This window comes from Pimephales promelas, chromosome 2 (assembly GCF_988280905.1).
Source record: "Pimephales promelas chromosome 2, fPimPro1.hap1.1, whole genome shotgun sequence".
Lineage (NCBI taxonomy): Eukaryota > Metazoa > Chordata > Actinopteri > Cypriniformes > Leuciscidae > Pimephales > Pimephales promelas.
In genome coordinates this window covers 45,527,337-45,546,028 of record NC_142770.1, presented here as the reverse complement: position 1 = coordinate 45,546,028, position 18,692 = coordinate 45,527,337, and the positions used below count along the sequence as shown (strand labels likewise).

The 18,692-nt window shown below is 39.9% G+C and overlaps 1 protein-coding gene across 3 annotated transcripts in view; it reads right to left on the bottom strand.

Moving 5' to 3' along the window:
- LOC120464433 (NLR family CARD domain-containing protein 3) overlaps positions 1-18,692 on the bottom strand; it is an 81,663-nt gene that overhangs the window by 19,398 nt on the left and 43,573 nt on the right. For 2 of the 3 annotated variants that reach the window (XM_089122997.1, XM_089123003.1), the window contains 4 exons: positions 15,019-15,144; positions 13,140-14,867; positions 9,468-9,539; positions 7,172-7,345 (listed from right to left, as the gene is read on the bottom strand). In XM_089122997.1, coding sequence (XP_088979123.1) covers positions 7,172-7,345; positions 9,468-9,539; positions 13,140-14,867; positions 15,019-15,144 — 2,100 coding nt within the window. The remainder of the gene's footprint in view (positions 1-7,171; positions 7,346-9,467; positions 9,540-13,139; positions 14,868-15,018; positions 15,145-18,692) is intronic. The other variant, XM_089122995.1, reaches the window with a different exon arrangement.

Sequence of the window (18,692 nt, the reverse complement as noted above, 5' to 3'; positions counted from 1 at the left end):
AAGATCAACACCTACTTCAACACGGCCGGTTTAGCCCCGCCCACCGATTCGCGCATTACACGCATAGCTAAGTAGCCTAACATACATGCCAACCTCGTGATGACAAACCGGATCGATCGACGAGCAATACAGAATATAGTGTGCAGTGCCTGGTTGTGGAAGTAGACAGTCGCTGCGTAAGCTTCCTCTGGATTCCAATAGGACTTCATGGATAAACTTTATTTTTAATGACTTTCCAGCTGATGAGGGTAAAACATCGTCGTCTGTTCGCTTCATTTCACTGAGGATTGTTTTGTCAACAAGACTGGATTTGCAGACCGATTAAGAGTAAAGAATGTGCTGTGCCGTCTATACTGGATCTGACAGGAATTGTGCAACACACGGACTCTTGGTTGAACCAAGGGGGTAATCCATCGACCGGAAGTTGAAGCCTCACGGGAGCTGACATCTTGTAGCAGAACTTCACTTGCGTTAGCATTCCCATTGACTCCCATTAATATTGGGGTCACTTTGACAGCGAATACCTCTACATCTGAGGCGTTTGAAGACCCCATTTGTCCTTTATTTATTTCTAAAGAAACACGACAATGTATAAATAGCTCCATTACCTTGTAGCTTATGTTATGACCCCGTAGAAGCAGTTTTAGTGAAAGTAGGCTAACGATTGCGTCATACCCACGCGACTCTCTGTGGCACAGGAGGAGAAGCTTGCGCGCAATCGGGGAAACGTGGAGACAAAATTACAAAATAATTAATCAGAATACCTAGCAAAAGTGTCTCCTGCTCCTCGCTCATGGACAGCTCTTATTCAAACTCTCCGCCTCTGCAAGTTTCGGAAGGGAATGATTCAGATTTCCCATGCCACTGCACTAGAAGACAGACGGTTTGCTCTCGTCACATCTACGTCGTCAAGCTCTGTTTGAGTCTGCGCGTCAGGGATGGAAGTGCTAAAAAAACGCCAAAAACAGGCTTCAATCGTCTCAATGGAGTTCCAATGAGATGGCTCTGTCCATTTCTTTTACTGTCTATGGGTTGAACATGTATGGGCGAATCCGGTTGTCATTTGACAACATAGGACGTGTTCCCCCATGTACACCGACGGGTGAGTTAAACTCATTACAATATGCAAAACTGTTATCCACTCACAGCAGTGGGCGTTTATTCGAGAATTCCTTAGATTTCCACGACGCATGTGCGAGATTTGCGATCTGCTTACACCAGCTTAGATCGCAATTCTTGCGCATGCGTCGTGGAAATCTATAAGGAAGTCTCGTTCTGGCCTACAAGGAAGAAAAGAAATAGTCGAATAAACTCGTTATTTTTGTTTGTCTTTAATGTAACAGATGCTACAGTGATCGGTTGTTTGTGTTTGTAGCTCCGGAGAATTTCTTCACAAATCCTTGATTTTCTTCTTTACCACTTATTTATAAACAAGCACTTTCTATTTTTATATTATGTGAACTTATCCTCGATAGTATTCCTTATAAAAAACAATTGGATTGCTTTGATATCGCTACTTATATCCAACCTCCCTAATCCTGGCTACTAGCCTTTAGCCCGCTAGCATTCCACGCGTGCCCTCTCGCCTATTGATCGTCTCATTTTACACCCGTTTCACTGAATCCTGGTTATTTCCGACATTTCAATCCTAAATTAGTAGTGATAGTTGTAGTATCACTACTAATTTACTGATCATCCGTTATAATGGCGAACATATCAGATGCGTGTCGAACATTACCTTTGAGTGCAGGTGAAGACACATTCGAGCTCTTCACGGTGAAGCAGGAGCTGGAATACGTCGAGAAACAGATCCGCGGTCTGCTGGTGAAGCAAGCCGAGCTGTTGGATCGGCGCTCAACGCTTGAAGCATCACGCGCCGACGCTAACAAATCAAATCACTCTTTGACTCCGAGTTCATCTACGCCGTACGTTACTCTGCCGAGGAAGATGCGACCATCTCAGGCTTTATTCACTCCGGCACCGAAACAACATGGACCATGGATCACACAGCGGAAGACACGAGCCAGGACCAGAGCTGCCTCTCCGCCCCTCCCGGTCTTCGAGATCTCCACCCGGAACCGCTTCTCCCCTCTTCGCGAGCCGGAACGCGATGACGCCGTGATCATCGGCACATCCATAGTCCGCCATGTCCACGCTAATTCGGATAAAGGTAAAGTGCGCACTCACTGCTTTCCTGGTGCTCGTATTCTTGATGTTGCTGCACAGGTTCCCGAGATCCTGAACGGGGACGAGCGCGTCGGAGCTGTTGTGCTGCACGCGGGAGCGAACGACATCAGACTGCGGCAGACGGAGGTTCTGAAGAAGGACTATAGGAGCCTGATCGAGACGGTACGCAGCACAGCGCCTAAAGCAGCGATCATCGTGTCTGGACCGCTTCCCACGTACAGACAAGGACAGGAAAGGTTCAGTAGACTTTTTGCATTAAATGAATGGTTAATGTCATTGTGTAATGAACAGAGGCTGCACTTTGTAAATAACTGGCATCTGTTTTGGGAAAGACCGAGGCTGTACAGCACAGATGGTCTCCATCCCAGCCGAATCGGAGCGGCTGTGCTGTCGGACAACATTTCCAAGACATTACGCACCAGATGACTAATGAGTCAAAGTCCAAATTACAGCCTTTGCGGTCCAAACTTAACTAATAAGCATAGTGTGGAACATTATATAGAAACTGTGTCTATTCCTCGTTTAGTGAAGCCAAACAATAAATCTAGTGTAGGATCTAGCAAAAATCTTATTGTAATTAAACCAGAAAATCTAAATATCAGTCAACAAAAACAATTTCTAAAGCTAGGTCTCCTAAACATTAGATCGCTCACACCTAAGGCGGTTATTGTAAATGAAATGGTCACAGACAATAACTTTGATGTTCTGTGCCTTACTGAAACCTGGCTTAAACCAAATGAGTATTTCGGTCTAAACGAATCTACTCCGCCAGGATACTGTTATAAACATGAGCCTCGTCTGATCGGTCGTGGCGGCGGTGTTGCAACAATCTATAAAGATATTTTTAATATTACTCAGAAAACAGGTCACAGGTTTAATTCATTTGAAGTACTTGTGCTAAATGTTACGCTCTTAGATGTAAGAAGGAAATCTATATTATCTCTAGCCCTGGCTACTGTATATAGACCTCCAGGGCCATATGCTGAATTCCTAAAAGAGTTCGCAGACTTTTTCTCGGATCTATTGGTAAATGTCGATAAAGCAATAATTGCTGGAGATTTTAACATACACGTAGATAATACAAATGATGCATTAGGGGCTGCGTTTACAGATTTATTAAACTCCTATGTCATGTTGCGCCACGTTATAGACCAGGCAGAACAATCCTTCCAACCACTATAGATGGATTTTCAAATAGCTTACCTGATCTATCTAAGCTGCAAAGTGAACCCAAACAAACAGATGAATTAGAGGAAATGACTAGCAGTTTAAGCACCATTCTTACTAGTACATTAGATATTGTTGCGCCAATTAGATTAAAAAAGGTTTGAGAGAAAATTAAAGCACCATGGTACAACAGTGCTACGCATGCTATCAAGAGAGAAACTCGCAACTTAGAGCGTAAATGGAAACAAACTAATTTAGAGGTCTTTAGAATCGCGTGGAAAGACAGTATGTCACGTTATAAAAAGACACTAAAAACAGCCAGGGCTGAGCATCTCCGCAAACTAATCGAAAATAACCAAAATAATCCAAGGTTTTTATTTAACACCGTGGCTAGACTAACAAATAAACAGACATCACCAGAGCAAAATATACCTTTACAGTTTAGTAGTAATGATTTTATGAATTACTTCAATGCGAAAATAGAAAGCATCCAAAACAAAATTATAAATGTACAATCCGCTATGGTGTCTTATGATTCAGCTTCAATTATGGACCCTCTAGAACAACTAAACCGCTTTACAACGATAGGACAGGAGGAGCTAAATAAACTTATCATTGCATCTAAACGAACAACTTGTTTATTAGATCCAATACCCACTAAACTACTGAAAGAACTATTACCTGTAGTGGAAGAGCCTCTCCTCAATATTATTAACTCGTCTTTATCTTTAGGTCATGTCCCAAAAATATACAAGCTGGCTGTAATAAAACCGCTCATTAAGAAACCGCAATTAGATCCAAATAACTTGGCAAATTACAGACCCATTTCAAATCTTCCATTTATGTCCAAAATACTTGAAAAAGTAGTGTCCGCTCAATTGTGCTCTTTTTTGCAAGAAAATGATATCTATGAAAAAATCCAGTCAGGATTCAGACCGCATCATAGTACAGAAACTGCGCTAGTTAAAATTACAAATGATTTACTTTTAGCTTCTGACCAAGGCTGTATCTCAATACTAGTCCTACTTGATCTTAGCGCTGCGTTCGACACTATAGATCATATAATACTCTTGGATCGACTACAAAACTTCACCGGTGTCCAGGGACAGGCATTAAGCTGGTTTAGATCGTACTTATCGGACCGTTCTCATTTTGTCTGTTTAAATGGGAAAAAATCAAAGATAACGTCAGTAGACTATGGAGTACCGCAAGGATCGGTTTTAGGCCCTCTGCTATTCTCAATATATATGCTGCCACTTATTATAATAATATTATAAGAAAACATGGAATTAATTTTCACTGTTACGCTGACGACACTCAATTATATATTTCATCACGACCAGATGAAAACACTAACTCATCTAAAATGACAGAGTGTCTCAAAGATATAAAATGCTGGATGACGCGTAATTTCCTGCTATTAAATTCAGATAAAACGGAGGTATTTCTTATTGGTCCAAAAAACTACTCACAAAACCTCTCACAATACAACTTTAATATAGACGGATGTCCTGTTACTTTATCCACAACAGTAAAAGACCTGGGTGTTATACTAGACCGCAACTTGTCGTTCGAAAATCATATTTCATATGTTACAGGAACAGCCTTTTTCCACCTTAGAAACATTGCTAAGCTACGTAACATGCTATCTATTTCTGATGCAGAAAAATTAGTTCACGCATTCATGACCTCGAGACTAGATTACTGTAATGCTTTATTAGCCGGTTGTCCTGCATCCTCAATAAACAAGCTACAGTTAGTACAAAATGCAGCTGCTAGAGTTCTTACTAGGTCAAGAAAATATGATCATATAACACCGATTTTATCATCTCTACACTGGTTACCTATTAAGTTCCGCATCAACTACAAAATACTACTACTGACCTATAAAGCCCTAAATGGTTCAGCACCTATGTACTTAACGGACCTTCTTTCGCCCTACAATCCACCGCGTTCCTTAAGATCACTAAATTCAAGGCTTCTGGTCATTCCTAGGATATCGAAGTCCAGTAAAGGAGGGAGGGCGTTCTCGCATTTAGCTCCAAAACTCTGGAATGGCCTTCCCGATACGGTCCGAGCCTCTGACTCGCTGACACAGTTCAAAACTAGATTAAAGACGCATCTCTTTAGTCAAGCATTCACATAATGCTTACCTTCTAGTCCTCTGTTATGCCATACGGAACCGTTTGCCACTGAAACTGCTTAACGCACCAGTGGGGCTCGACAGCCTTTTAGACAAACGGGTCGGCGCGTATGGTTGGGTTGCGGAGAGTTCGGGTTACGGAGAGTTTGTGAGTTATAACGGAAATCATTATGAACATCAGCTATGCTAATTATTTCCCATCTGCCTTTCTGCTGTTATCTCGGGACGCTTGTCCCGAGAAAAATGGCGTTCGTCAGGTCCAGTTTTGTGTCCAGCCTCTCACGGGGATTTCGGATGCCCCAACGCCTGTGATGAGACGACTCAACGCCTGTGATGAGACGACTCAACGCCTGCGATATGTTATGGCGCCGTTTGATTCATAAACAATATTTATATTTAATATTTATATTTAAACAATATGAATGTAAGCCAGAGGAGAACTGGCCCCCGACTGAGCCTGGGTTCTCCCAAGGTTTTTTCTCCATCCAATCTGATGGAGTTTGGTTCCTTGCCACTGTCGCCTTGCTTTTGGCTTGCTTTGAGCTTGCTCAGTTGGGGTTATTTAGTGTTTAGCAATGTTGTTGATCTGTGTTGTGCTACTTTCATGTTATCACTGTGAAGCTGCTTTGATACAATCTGTATTGTGAAAAAGCGCTATATAAATAAATGTGACTTGACTTGACTTGACTTTGTTTTTTCGCACAAAAAGTATTCGCGTCGCTTGATAAACATATAGTTGAGCCACGGTAGTCACTTGGGATATTTAAACATTTTCTTCATTGACTTTCTGGGCCGTCAAGAGGCAGTCCCTTAGGAGCCAATGTGGTAGTTATACAGCTCTCAAATTTAATCAAAAATATCTTCATTTGTGTTCCGAAGACGAACGAAGGTCTTACGCGGTTGGTACAGCATGGGGGTGAGTAATTAATGACTTAATTTTCATTTTTGGGTGAACTAACCCTTTAATACATAAGAATAAGATTAATGTTATTCATTTAATTAAAAATCACTTTGCCATGGGAAAGACGGAACACGCGTGAAACCTTCGCCTCCAGTCGAACGCCGTCTTTGGATCAATTTTGTAGGCCTTACAGAGTGATTCTTCTTTCTCAAAATAACACAAAATAAACAAAGTAAAGATAAATTTGACTGATAGCATTATTATTATTATTTAAGATTTCTATAGTTATGGTGATATATTGATATTGTGTGTTATTTTGGCCATGATAATCATGTAGTGATAAATCTGATCTGGTGTCAGTCCTGGTTCAGGTGAAACACACACCACTTCCCTCTTTTCAGCTGCACACACACATTTTGAGGACATGCTCACGCTTTTGCAAGGGTCTGTTTGCTCAAGCATTACAAGGCAAGTTGATTTACACCAAACATTTGTGCTTTAAAAACCCTCTTCACTGTATCCTGCATCTGTTGTCTGGTTTGTAGTTCGTCCGGTTTATTTAACTGTTGGTTTTACTGTGTTTTGTGGGATAATAATATAGTGAGATGTAAATGTTCCTCTTCAGGGAGACTCCTCACCGCTGTCTTCTACCGCCGGCAGGATCTGACGGTTCAAGCAGGAATCTGTCGCTGAACCACCGGATGGGGCTTACGCTATCTATCTACATATTAATCCTTATTCACTCAGAGTCTTTATGGTAGAGATGATCTTACCCCAGTGTCTCCAGTTTACAGTGATGATTCGCCAGTAGATCAGAAAGCTGCTTCACTCCTGAGTCTCCTAGTTTATTATCAGACAGATTCAGTTCTCTCAGGTGTGAGGGGTTTGATCTCAGAGCTGAAGCCAGAGCAACACAACCTTCATCTGTGACTCCACACTCCCACAACCTGTAGAGAACAATGACACACATTAAGCCTATATCCAGAGATAAACACGACACTTAAACTATAAATAACATACTCATTGGTTCAAGTTGTTAAATTACATCAATTAGGCTTAGGGGATTGAATATACAGTTTGTACAGTATAAAATCATTATTTCTATGGAAAATCTCCATAAATCATGGAAACCCAACGGTGTGTGTGTGCTTAGTGCATTTGTAAACATTTTAAAGAACGTGTGTGTGTGTGTGTGTGTGTGTGTGTTAGGACTGTCTTCATAAAGTATCTTCTTATTAAACGGTCTGTACACTTACAAAGTTCTCAACCCTTCGTTTTGTATGTATGGAGCCTCATTATGTTACTGCGTTAGTGTGGGGCTATTTTGAGCCTTGTTAGTGGTATAAACTAGCGATTTCTTTTTACTTAGTCAATGCCCCCATTACTAGCATATACGCTAAACAGTTTTTAGAGATAAAACTCTTTACATTCGATTATCATGAAAACAAATCTCAGAGAACGATTGACTAGGTACCGATGTTTTATTAGACCAAAGGTTCATTGTTCGCCGGAGTGCTCCTTTAATTAACATTAACTAAGGTTAACTGCTGTTCATTGTTTGTTAATTAACATACTACATTTTTAAATTAAGGTTTTTATTTGTTAACCATAGTTAAAACTCTATGAACTAACATGAATGATCAAGGTGAAATTGTATTGCTCAAATATTAATGCTGTAAACATTTGTATTGCATAATGCACACAGTTCATGTAAACTAGCTAATAAATCATTGTTAACAAATTGGACTTGCAACATGTTATAGCTAAAGAAACACACATTTGACATATTTTAATGTTTAAATTATTTTCAGATGGCAAATTTTGTTATTATTTGAAACGTCTTTTTTATTCATTAGGTTGGCTTGAAAAAGAACAGTTAAACAGTTACATTTGGAATGTTTAATTTGTTATTTATAGTATTATTTTTTGTTTGTTTGAAAGAATGCCTTTTATTGACATGTTTTCATGGTTCATACAGTTTTTTGTATTTTTATAACAAAGTTCAGCACTGTTTTACTTGGAGTGTTATGTTTGTTTTTATCCAGTATCAATTTTAAAAACTGTCGGTTGATTAATCGGTTATCGGCAAGTACAGCCCAACCTAGCTATCGTTATCGGTAAAATCCAATATCGGTCGACCTCTACTGTTAATCAAGTCAAGTCAAGTCACATTTATTTATATAGCGCTTTTCACAATACAGATTGTATCAAAGCAGCTTCACACTGATAACATGAAAGTAGCACAACACAGATCAACAACATTGCTAAACACTAAATAATCCCAACTGAGCAAGCTCAAAGCAAGCCAAAAGCAAGGCGACAGTGGCAAGGAACCAAACTCCATCAGATTGGATGGAGAAAAAACCTTGGGAGAACCCAGGCTCAGTCGGGGGCCAGTTCTCCTCTGGCTTACATTCATATTGTTTAAATATAAATATTAAATATCCTGCCTGTGCTGAGATTGAGTGTGTTTAAAGTAAAGGGTGTTAAATGTATGTCATGATGTCAGAGTGTGTTTTTCAGTGTGACTATCAGTCCTGCAGTTTCAGCTTAATGAGGAGCAGCTCATGTGTTCAAGCATTTACAGATCAAACACATGAACTCACAGTGCAGGAGAAACACAGCAAACGCTTTATACATATTAATCCTCTTATCCTGGTTTTAATTTACTGTTTTTATTTTTATTTTCATTATTTCTTATTTTTTTTATTCTAAACTGTTTTAATTATTCTGATTTCTTTTGATTATTTTAATTTCTTCTATGTAAAGCACTTTGAATTGCCATTGTGTATGAAATGTGCTATATAAAAAAAACTTGCCTTGCCTTGCCTTACATCATATGAACAGACATTAAATTATTTGATTTTTGAATTATTTGAATTTAATAAGGTTGTTTCAATAGCTTTGCTTGTAATTAATGTAATAATAGTTATTTCCCTGAATTTTATCCATTTGATTTAAAAGCTGAAGTGTGTCACTCATATAATTAGTTAATCCATTAATTTATAATGTTTAAGTAAGAACTGTTATAATGTTTTAGCAGTGATGCTTGTTCTCAGTGTTACTTACAGAGCTGATCTAGTTGCTGTGACCACAGGCATCAGCTTCTGAAGAACTTCATCTCCTGTGTTTTGTGGGACACTAATAGAAAATAAAAAATAAACAAGTTAATTAATAATGCTAATAAATATTAATACAAAACATCAGCAAATAATACATTATACCTTCCTAAATACTCACAAATATATTTTTTAACTAAACACAACTTTATAAAGGATGAGTGTTGTTAAAGTTGTTTAGTGTCTATAACTGTAGAAGCCTCGTATTCAGCAACACAGATTTGTTTTCTCTTTTTCTTGTCAATGTCGTTTGTCAAGGTCTATTAGTCTACATTTACACTACAACACTATTCTCACATATCAGATTTTGTTGAGTCAAATGCGTATATTTTCATGAATCAAGAAGTATTTTGTGTTAAACAAGTTGTTTTTGAAATGAAAAGTAAGCTAATAGTGATAAAGTCACATGGGGAAGCAGCACTGGTGTGCACACACACACACACACACACACACACACACACTCGTCTCATTCCTCCATCACATCGCCACTATCACACAGGAGCGTGCACACGAGATGCTGACACTCCACTCTCCCTTCCAGATCCTTTTCCTGGTCACTTCATACACTTGCACTGCACTGTCTCGTCGTTTCCTCTGTGTGTGTGTGTGTGTGTGTGTGTGTGTGTAGTCAGTCATCCAGCGGAAAGTTGCCAAAACGAACAATCGAGCGGCAGCATCTGATGACGTCACGGCCGAGTCGTGCCGGCGAATCGCAACCAGAAACTGACGAAACAATTGTCTAATGTGAATAGGTTTCTCGTGTGTATTTAAATGCAACCATTATGTGTTGTGTTGTATGTGTGAATTAATTATGTGTTTATAATTGATTATCAAATAGATTAAGTATTGTATATGTATTCAATGTTATATGGACCTGAAAATGGAGTGATCCTAAAAGGGGCGGGGTTTGGCCTACAGAAACCAAGGCCAAACTTGGTATACAATAGAGTGCCGAAGTTACGACGTCACTGTGTAGGCCAAAACACGGAAATGAGTTAGCATGTTAGCACTCCCGGTTCCCTCGCACTAAAGCCTATGGGATTTTTTAATGGATTTTTGCTAAATCGCCTGAAATAAGTTCTGTGGTGAACTTTTTTTTTTATCTTCACGTTTTGATCTATGACATAAAACACACAGTTATAACCTGCTTGCGTTTTTTTAAACTTTATTGTGTCTTAAAAATATCTGACGGCTCTATTTAGGCTTCAAAATGTATACATTTTGTATATGTAATTTTGTAATGTATAAAAACTCTTTTTTGAACACAGATCTTATTTTTTGCGATTTTCCAAAAGTCTACGGGGAAAATGCATATCTTTTCGATCGAGGGAACCCATGCGCCGCTAACTTCCCAGTTGTCCTACAAAGTGACGTCATCACTTCGGCACTCTATGCAGTCGGCAACTAGTAATAGTTGGGGGGCGTGGTCGGCGTGGGGGAAAACACGAGATGGTCCTCACTGCGGAACATGAAATCCATGGGGAGGAGTCGGATCCAAATCCAACTCCTCCCACCTTACATAAACCTAAGCCTAACCAACTCCACGCACCCCCTGATCCCTAAACCCACCCCTAATCCCTAAACCCAACCCTAATCCTACCCATCTCCACCCCTTGGATCGTGATCCAACTCCTCCCCGTGGATCTCATGTTCTGCATTGAGGTGCTACTGGAAAACACTGTGAATGTTGTGTGTATTTGAATTAGGGATGGGCGATACCAGACTTTTTTTTAATTCGATACCAATATTTTTTGGTTAAATTTTAACAATACTGATATCGATACCATTTAATTTTTTAATTGTACATGTGATTTTTTAAAATAATGTTAATTGTTTGTAAAATTTGATTATTACACTTACATGCAAATTACATCCACATAAACACTGGCCATTAATACATTTATTACAAAAGCAAATTTGACAACAAATAAACAATGTTTAAAATAATACATTATTTTACAAAAAAAAGTTATTAAATAACAATTCATTATAACAAATATTAATAAAATAAATTATTATAATTAAACATTAATTAAACATATTATTTCCCATTTAGCAATGTTCAGATAGATTTTTAATTACTGATAAAGATTTTCTAATCTTTAAGCTTCAGATTTTTGCCTGCCATTGAAAAATAGCACCACACCACGCTTTGCTTTCTTTCAGCCATAGTGCCGTTCTATGCGGAAGTGTGCAACTGTGCGATGCGTGTCGTGTACATGACGTGTCGTGTGGGCAGGGCACGTCGCTCGCTTCTCTCACGGGCCAGCTAAATATGTCAGGCAGGGGTGTTTTTTATTTAGCACAAACATTAAACAGAAGTACCAAAAACACTTAATGATGCAGAAATTATTAATATAATTTAAATATCAATATTTTTATAGAGGTATCGATACCAAGTAAGTAGCTTGTGAGTATCGATATATCGATACTGCAGCATCAATGTGCATATCCCTAATTTGAATGACAAAAATGTCATATTGCGAGTCATTGACGCCTGCCGACCGGCAACGGTACATTGCAAATTTAACTGCAATAGGTTATGATTGCCCTTATTTAATTAAAAACTGGGTCAATGATCCAACCAAATGGCTGGAGGTGTCGTTTCCAGATATATTTTGTTATCTGGTTGAATCTCCAGGTAAGACATCGTGGTAGCTGTAGCGTTCAGTGATTCATTCATGGGCGTCAGAACCATTGTGTATGTGTGGGACAAGACCCGCACCCACTTTTTAAGACCAATGATATTGGACCCACTCACTTCTACAGTCTCTAATTCAACACACGTGTCTGTTCACTTCTCAGAGCGCCGTCAGTCAAATCCATTCCACTTGAAAAAAGCCCTAATAAATTTAACTCCGTTCCACATTTTAGCTACAGCGCTGATTTCCACGCTGCTGCTCAAATCCATTCCGGTTCATTCAGAGTCCCACCAAACACTTACCGGGACGTTCCCGGCCAATGCGCTGCTGACTCGGATCCCAGTTTCATATGGGAATACAGATCATATGAAGTTTAAAACATTTAAATAGACATATAAAGCAGTAATTAATTAATGTATATGAATCTTAGTTGATTATTGGCAATTAGAGCTGGTTTGGTTGCTGAGACGGAGACGCACAGAGGCGGCAATTAATGGGGACCTTCTAAAATGCTTAACGTGAAAAATGCTTACGTGGCTTCAAGATAACATGTATGCCTTCATCTCCGAACACATTATCTGTGTCTTACATTTCATAATGAACTCGGATAAACTCAGTGCCGACTCGTTTTCCAGCAGTTCTTTTACATGAACTGGAATGTGTGCAAAGGATTGTGGGAGATTGAAGAACACGAAGGACACACTTGATGCATCCTTCAAAATGATCTGAATTAAAGACACAAAATGAAGTCTGTCTTGAAAAGATCCTTCAAACTGAGACGGCCTTCAGAGGCGCTTGATGACGTGGCAGTTGAGATATGCAGCCTTACTAGGACACAGCCACGGTTTGAGAAACACACGCAAATTATGGACAATATCCCAGAAATCAGTCTGAGCCTGTGATTTAAACACCTCTGATCTCTGAGTTTCTCTTTGTTCATAATGTTTTAGACTGTAATGATTGCACTCAGTGTTACTTACCCATCAATACTGACTCCAATTAAGCTCTTCAGGTCAAACTCCTGCAGTGTCTCCTCTGAACACAACAACACAAACACTAAAGCTGACCACTGAGACGAGGAGAGTTTCACATCACGTAATCCTCCAGACCAAGTATGAGGTTGAGCTTCGTTGACTAGAGAAAGATCACCCAGTTCATTCAGACAGTGAAACAGATTGATGTATTTCTCTGGAGAGGGATTCTCACTGATCTTCTCTTTAATATAGTCAACTGTTTCCTCATTGTTGTGAGAGCTGTTTGCTGTCTGTGTCTTTAGTTCTTGTAAGAGACTCTGATTAGACTCCACTGACAGACCCAGAAGGAAACGAAGGAAAAGGTCCAGATGCCCATTTCTACTGTGTAAAGCCTCATCCACAGCTCTCTGTTGGAGATCAGATAGGGACACTTTGCCTCCATTAGTTGGTTTGGTAATCTGGTCAAACACATTGATGTTATTGTTGATAAAGGAGAGATGCACATATAGAGCTGCTAGATGTTCCTGAATGCTCAGATGAACAAAGCAGAAGACTTTCCCCAGACACGAGCCCAACTCCTCTCTGAAGATCTGAGTGCACAATCCTGAGTAAACTGATGCTTCTGCCACATCAATGCCACACTCGCTCAGGTCTTCCTCATAGAAGATCAGGTTGCCTTTCACAAGCTGCCGATACGCCAGTTCCCCCAGTTTGACGATCATGTCTTCATCTTTCACTTTCTTCTCATAGTCCTTCTCATGTTTGATGTTGGTCTGAATGAGCAGGAAGTGTGTGTACATTTGAGTGAGAGTCTTGGGAATCTCTCGTCTCTCTGCTTCACTGCACATCTCCTCTAGAACAGTGGCTGAGATCCAGCAGAACACTGGGATGTGGCACATAATAAAGAGGCTCCTTGAGGACTTCAGGTGTGAGATGATCCTGTGGGCCAGACTCTGATCACTGATCCTCTTCCTGAAGTATTCCTGCTTCTGTGTGTCACTGAAGCCTCGTACCTCTGTCACTCGATGGACACACTCAGAGGGGACGAGATCCGCTGCTGCTGGTCTGGAGGTGATCCAGATGAGAGACGAGGGAAGCAGATTCCCCACAATGAGGTTCGTCAGCAGCTCGTCCACTGAGGCTGATTCAGTCACATCACACAACCTCACATCGCTCTGAAAATCCAGAGACAGACGACACTCATCCAGACCATCAAAGATGAACAGCACTTTATACTCATCACTGGATATGGCCATTTCTCTGCTTTCAGGGAAGAAGCGATGAAGAAGATCTGAAAGACTGAGTGTTTTGTCCTTCATCAAGTTGAGCTCTCTGAAAGCCAGTGGAAATATGAGCTGGACGTCCTGATTCTCTTTCCCTTCAGCCCAGTCCAGGATGAGCTTCTGCACAGAGACTGTTTTTCCAATGCCAGCGACTCCCTTTGTCAGCACAGTTCTGATGGGTTTGTCTTGTCCAGGTAAAGGTCTAAAGATGTCACTGCATTTGATCGGTGTGTCCTCTGTTTCTGCTCTCCTGGACTGTGTCTCAATCTGTCTCACCTCATGCTCATTATTGATCTCTCCACTTCCACTCTCTGTGATGTAGAGCTCTGTGTAGATCTCATTCAGGAGTGTTGGCTTTCCCTGCTTTGATATTCCCTCACACACACACTCAAACTTCTGTCTCAGATTTGATCTCAGTGTGTTGAGGACTTCAGCAGCTTTAGAGTCATGGCTGGAAGATTACAATAAGACATTATTAATAAAGTTAGAGAAGTAAATAACCATGAATTAAAAAATTGATTATCTGTATTATGGGACACATCAATAGGTTTCTGAAATATTTCTATCATTAATCATGTGTTTGAGTGATCGAAATGATATACCTGAGATCAGACTGTGTTTCTCCACTCTTAAACACTTGTGGTTTCTCCATAGACCAGTCACTCTTCACAGACACACAGCTGGACTCTGGGTTTGAGCTCTTCTTCTGGACTGAACTGGGTTCAAAACTAAGTAAAATAAAAAACATACAGACTTATAAATGTTGTGCACTTTTACTGGAATCTTCTGTCTTTAGGAAAAACCAGGGAGTGTTGTAACACTTTTGCTTTAGCGTCTGTAACTCAGTGTAACTTTGATTATAATTATTTTCAGGAATTAAAGGAGCATTTTACCCATTGCAAGATTAATCTTTATTGAAAGTGGATCATATATGTGGTCGAAATGTAAAATAATTTTTTTAATTTGGTGCCCTCTTGGCTGAGAAAAGACAGAAAATAACCAAGGGGTGCCTATATATGAAAAAAACTATATGTCCCACAATCCGCAAGCCACACCCACTAATCCGGAACAGCGCAAATAGAGAATTCACTCTTCCGTCTACAAGGCTAACATTAGCTGTCAGCGGAGTTTGACATTCATTTCACACAAAATGTCTAGTTGGCTGTGGCGAGCAGGACGATCGAGGGCGAGGGATGTAAGAGGACGGCGCTCTGCGCGAGGCCGGTGGCGTGAGTTAGAACAGAGACTGATAATGAAAGACACCTGTGAGGGGCACGCCGATCTTGCGTCTCTCACGGAAAAGCGAAAGCATAAAACGGTGAGCGACGACGGCAGATCGAGAGAAACAGGCCTGATTTTATGTTGTGTTTTGTTTCTGTTGTGTGTAACGTTACAGCAGTCGTCAATGAGGAACTTTCGTTTTGTATTTGTTCATTTTACTATTAAAATGTTTAAATGTTCGCCGGTTCCTGCCTCCTTCTTCCCATATCAACAAACCCTGTTAACGTTACATTGGCAAACTCATTAGTGAATTACTCCTCGTTTGTATTTATTTCTATATGGTGAATTACTGCATGATATAATGGATGTTTAGTCAGGCGAAACTATCACAACACAAACGTCCGTGTGCTCGTCTGATTCAGAGATTTTCAGAGAATTCAGAGAAATTGCCATCGTTGAAATTCTCTGCAGCAGACGGACTCCTGTGTCCGTAGGCCGTAGCACGCAGCGAGAGTACAGGCAACAGCAATCCGCCTCAGCTCGACCCAGTCCGGGCATCTCGACCGACGGGCAGCCGTCTCCTGTTCCTCCATCAGCCTCAGCTGCTCTAAACTATACTGCGACTCGTAAAGATAGCCACGAATATCGGATTCGAGCAGCAGAACTTCAAAATCCTCTTCTTCCATATCATGTTTAGTTTCTTCCGTCATTGTCATACTTACGATCTCTACAGCGCTTGTTAGCTTAGCTTCCAAACAAGATGGCGGATATTGATTTCAGTTTCTGCAAGTGAAGTCCCACCCACTGATCTGTAATAGGGTGAGTGGGTCCAACACCCTGGAACAATAATGAGCTAATATATGTAGTTCTAAAGATTTTAATGAAATGTGACTTCCTGCTTATCGTGACGCAAAATGAGGATTTCTACGTCATAATAAGCAGGAAGTAAAACACTTAAATCCTTATTTGTCCCATCTCAGGGAAAATAAGGGAATAAACCATGACCCTTCAAAAATATGACTGGGTTTCTAAAGATACAAAGCTTAATGCAAATGGGTGAAGTGACCCTTTAACTAACTGTTTTTTTTAAATGTTAAGCATGATTTAAAAAATGAATCAAAGCAACTGAAAAAATAAATGGTTTTATTAGGCATTAAGAATAAAAAAAAACATTGAAAACAACTATAGAATTATAGAATAGATTAAACTCGGGTGAACATCACATGACTCTTGTGAACGGCCCAATGGAGGACGAAGACTCAGCGACTAAAGAGACCAATGTGTTGCTGAGCTTTAAAGCTAAACCAGCTTACTGTACTAGGCGGCGAGCTACATAGGCCTACCGTGCACCCCCCCCACCTCCCAACAAAACCATACTTTTTTGAAAGGTCTGGATGTGTAGAATATGAATCTGAATGTTAACATTGAAAATTTTGGGTTGCACTACCTGTTTTAGGCCTGTGAATAGGGAAACCCTAAAAACGTTTTTAAGCGATTTTAGCATTTCGAGATTGGCCTAGTCAATCAGAACAGCTTTTAAGGGACCCAATACACACTCAAACTTAACATATGATGACTTAGGTCAAATATCTACCATGCTGCTTATTGGTAGGTGTCTAAAATTAACATAGTTAAGGCTTTATGTTGACATAATGAGCCCATTTCATGCATAGGCCACGACCATTCGCCTATCATACACCCCAACCCCCTCCCCTGACAAAATCATGCTTTTCTGAAAGGTCTGCATGTGTAGAATATTAATATGAATGTTAACATTGACATTTTTGGGATACACTACCTGTTTTAGCCCTGAATAGGGAAACTCTAAAAAACGATTTTAAGCTATTTTAACATGTCGAGATTGGCCTAGTCAATCAGAACAGCTTTTAGGTTACTCAATACTCTTACTATACTACATTGATAGTTACTTTAAATAGTTGTTTTTAATTATTTTTTATTTAATATAGTTAAGGCCTTGTATGGATATAATCGATCAAGGTCCATTTCCATAGTATCACTTAACATGCTAACATTCCAACCCTCATTACCCTTTCCATCAAAGGGGTGTGGGTCACAAATCATTTCATTGACAAATCAGAAACCTGTCTGGGTTGTTCATCCAATGAAAAAATAAGATATTTGTTGAATTTTCATTAATAGTTTCCTCTGTGTCAGACAGGTTTATAAAGATTGTCCTGAAAGACTGTTCTTACTCACACAGACAGATCCTCCAAGTCTGCATCCTCTGCCTATACAGCTAGAAATTTGTTTCACTGAATTGCTCGATGTTTGATATTTTAGTTTACAATTTAATATAATTGACCCATCTTACTACACTACATTGATGCTTACTTTTACTTTTAGCATCAACTACATTGATGCTTACGTTTTTAATTATTTTAAATGACATTTGATAGATTAATAGATATATAGCCTACTTTATTCATACCAAAGGGAAATTTTAGACGTCCAGTAGCTTATTCACACACACACACACACACACACACACACACACACACACACACACACACACACACACACACACACACACATATCTCATAAACATAGATAATCTATTCTAGTCGGTTATGTAGTTGGTTTCTTCAACATACACTCTAAAAAAATGGTGCTAAAAGTGGTTCATTGGCTTGTAATCATAGGGGAACCACTTTAAGTGCCATATAGCACTTTTCTTTGTCATATGGTGCTATGTAGAACCATAAGAGGTGCCATAGAGCATGTTAACCAACCCAGAGAACCACTGAAGAACCGCTGAAGAACCAAACTGGGCTTAGTGGTGCTATATAGCAGCATGACCACTGCAAAGAACCCCTGAAGAACCTTTTTTTTAGCTGAACTGCTCAGTTATGTCTGAGTCAAGACATGAGTCAGTGGGCCAGGACTGCAGGTCCTTCAAGGCATAGGGGATGTCATGGGACAAAACCAAAGTCCAGATGCATTGTGCATGTCCCTGGTCTTGTATATGGACCACTCGTGCAATTATGGGCAAAAGCAGATTCTGATGCAAGATTAGCCAGAATCAAAGAAATAAGAG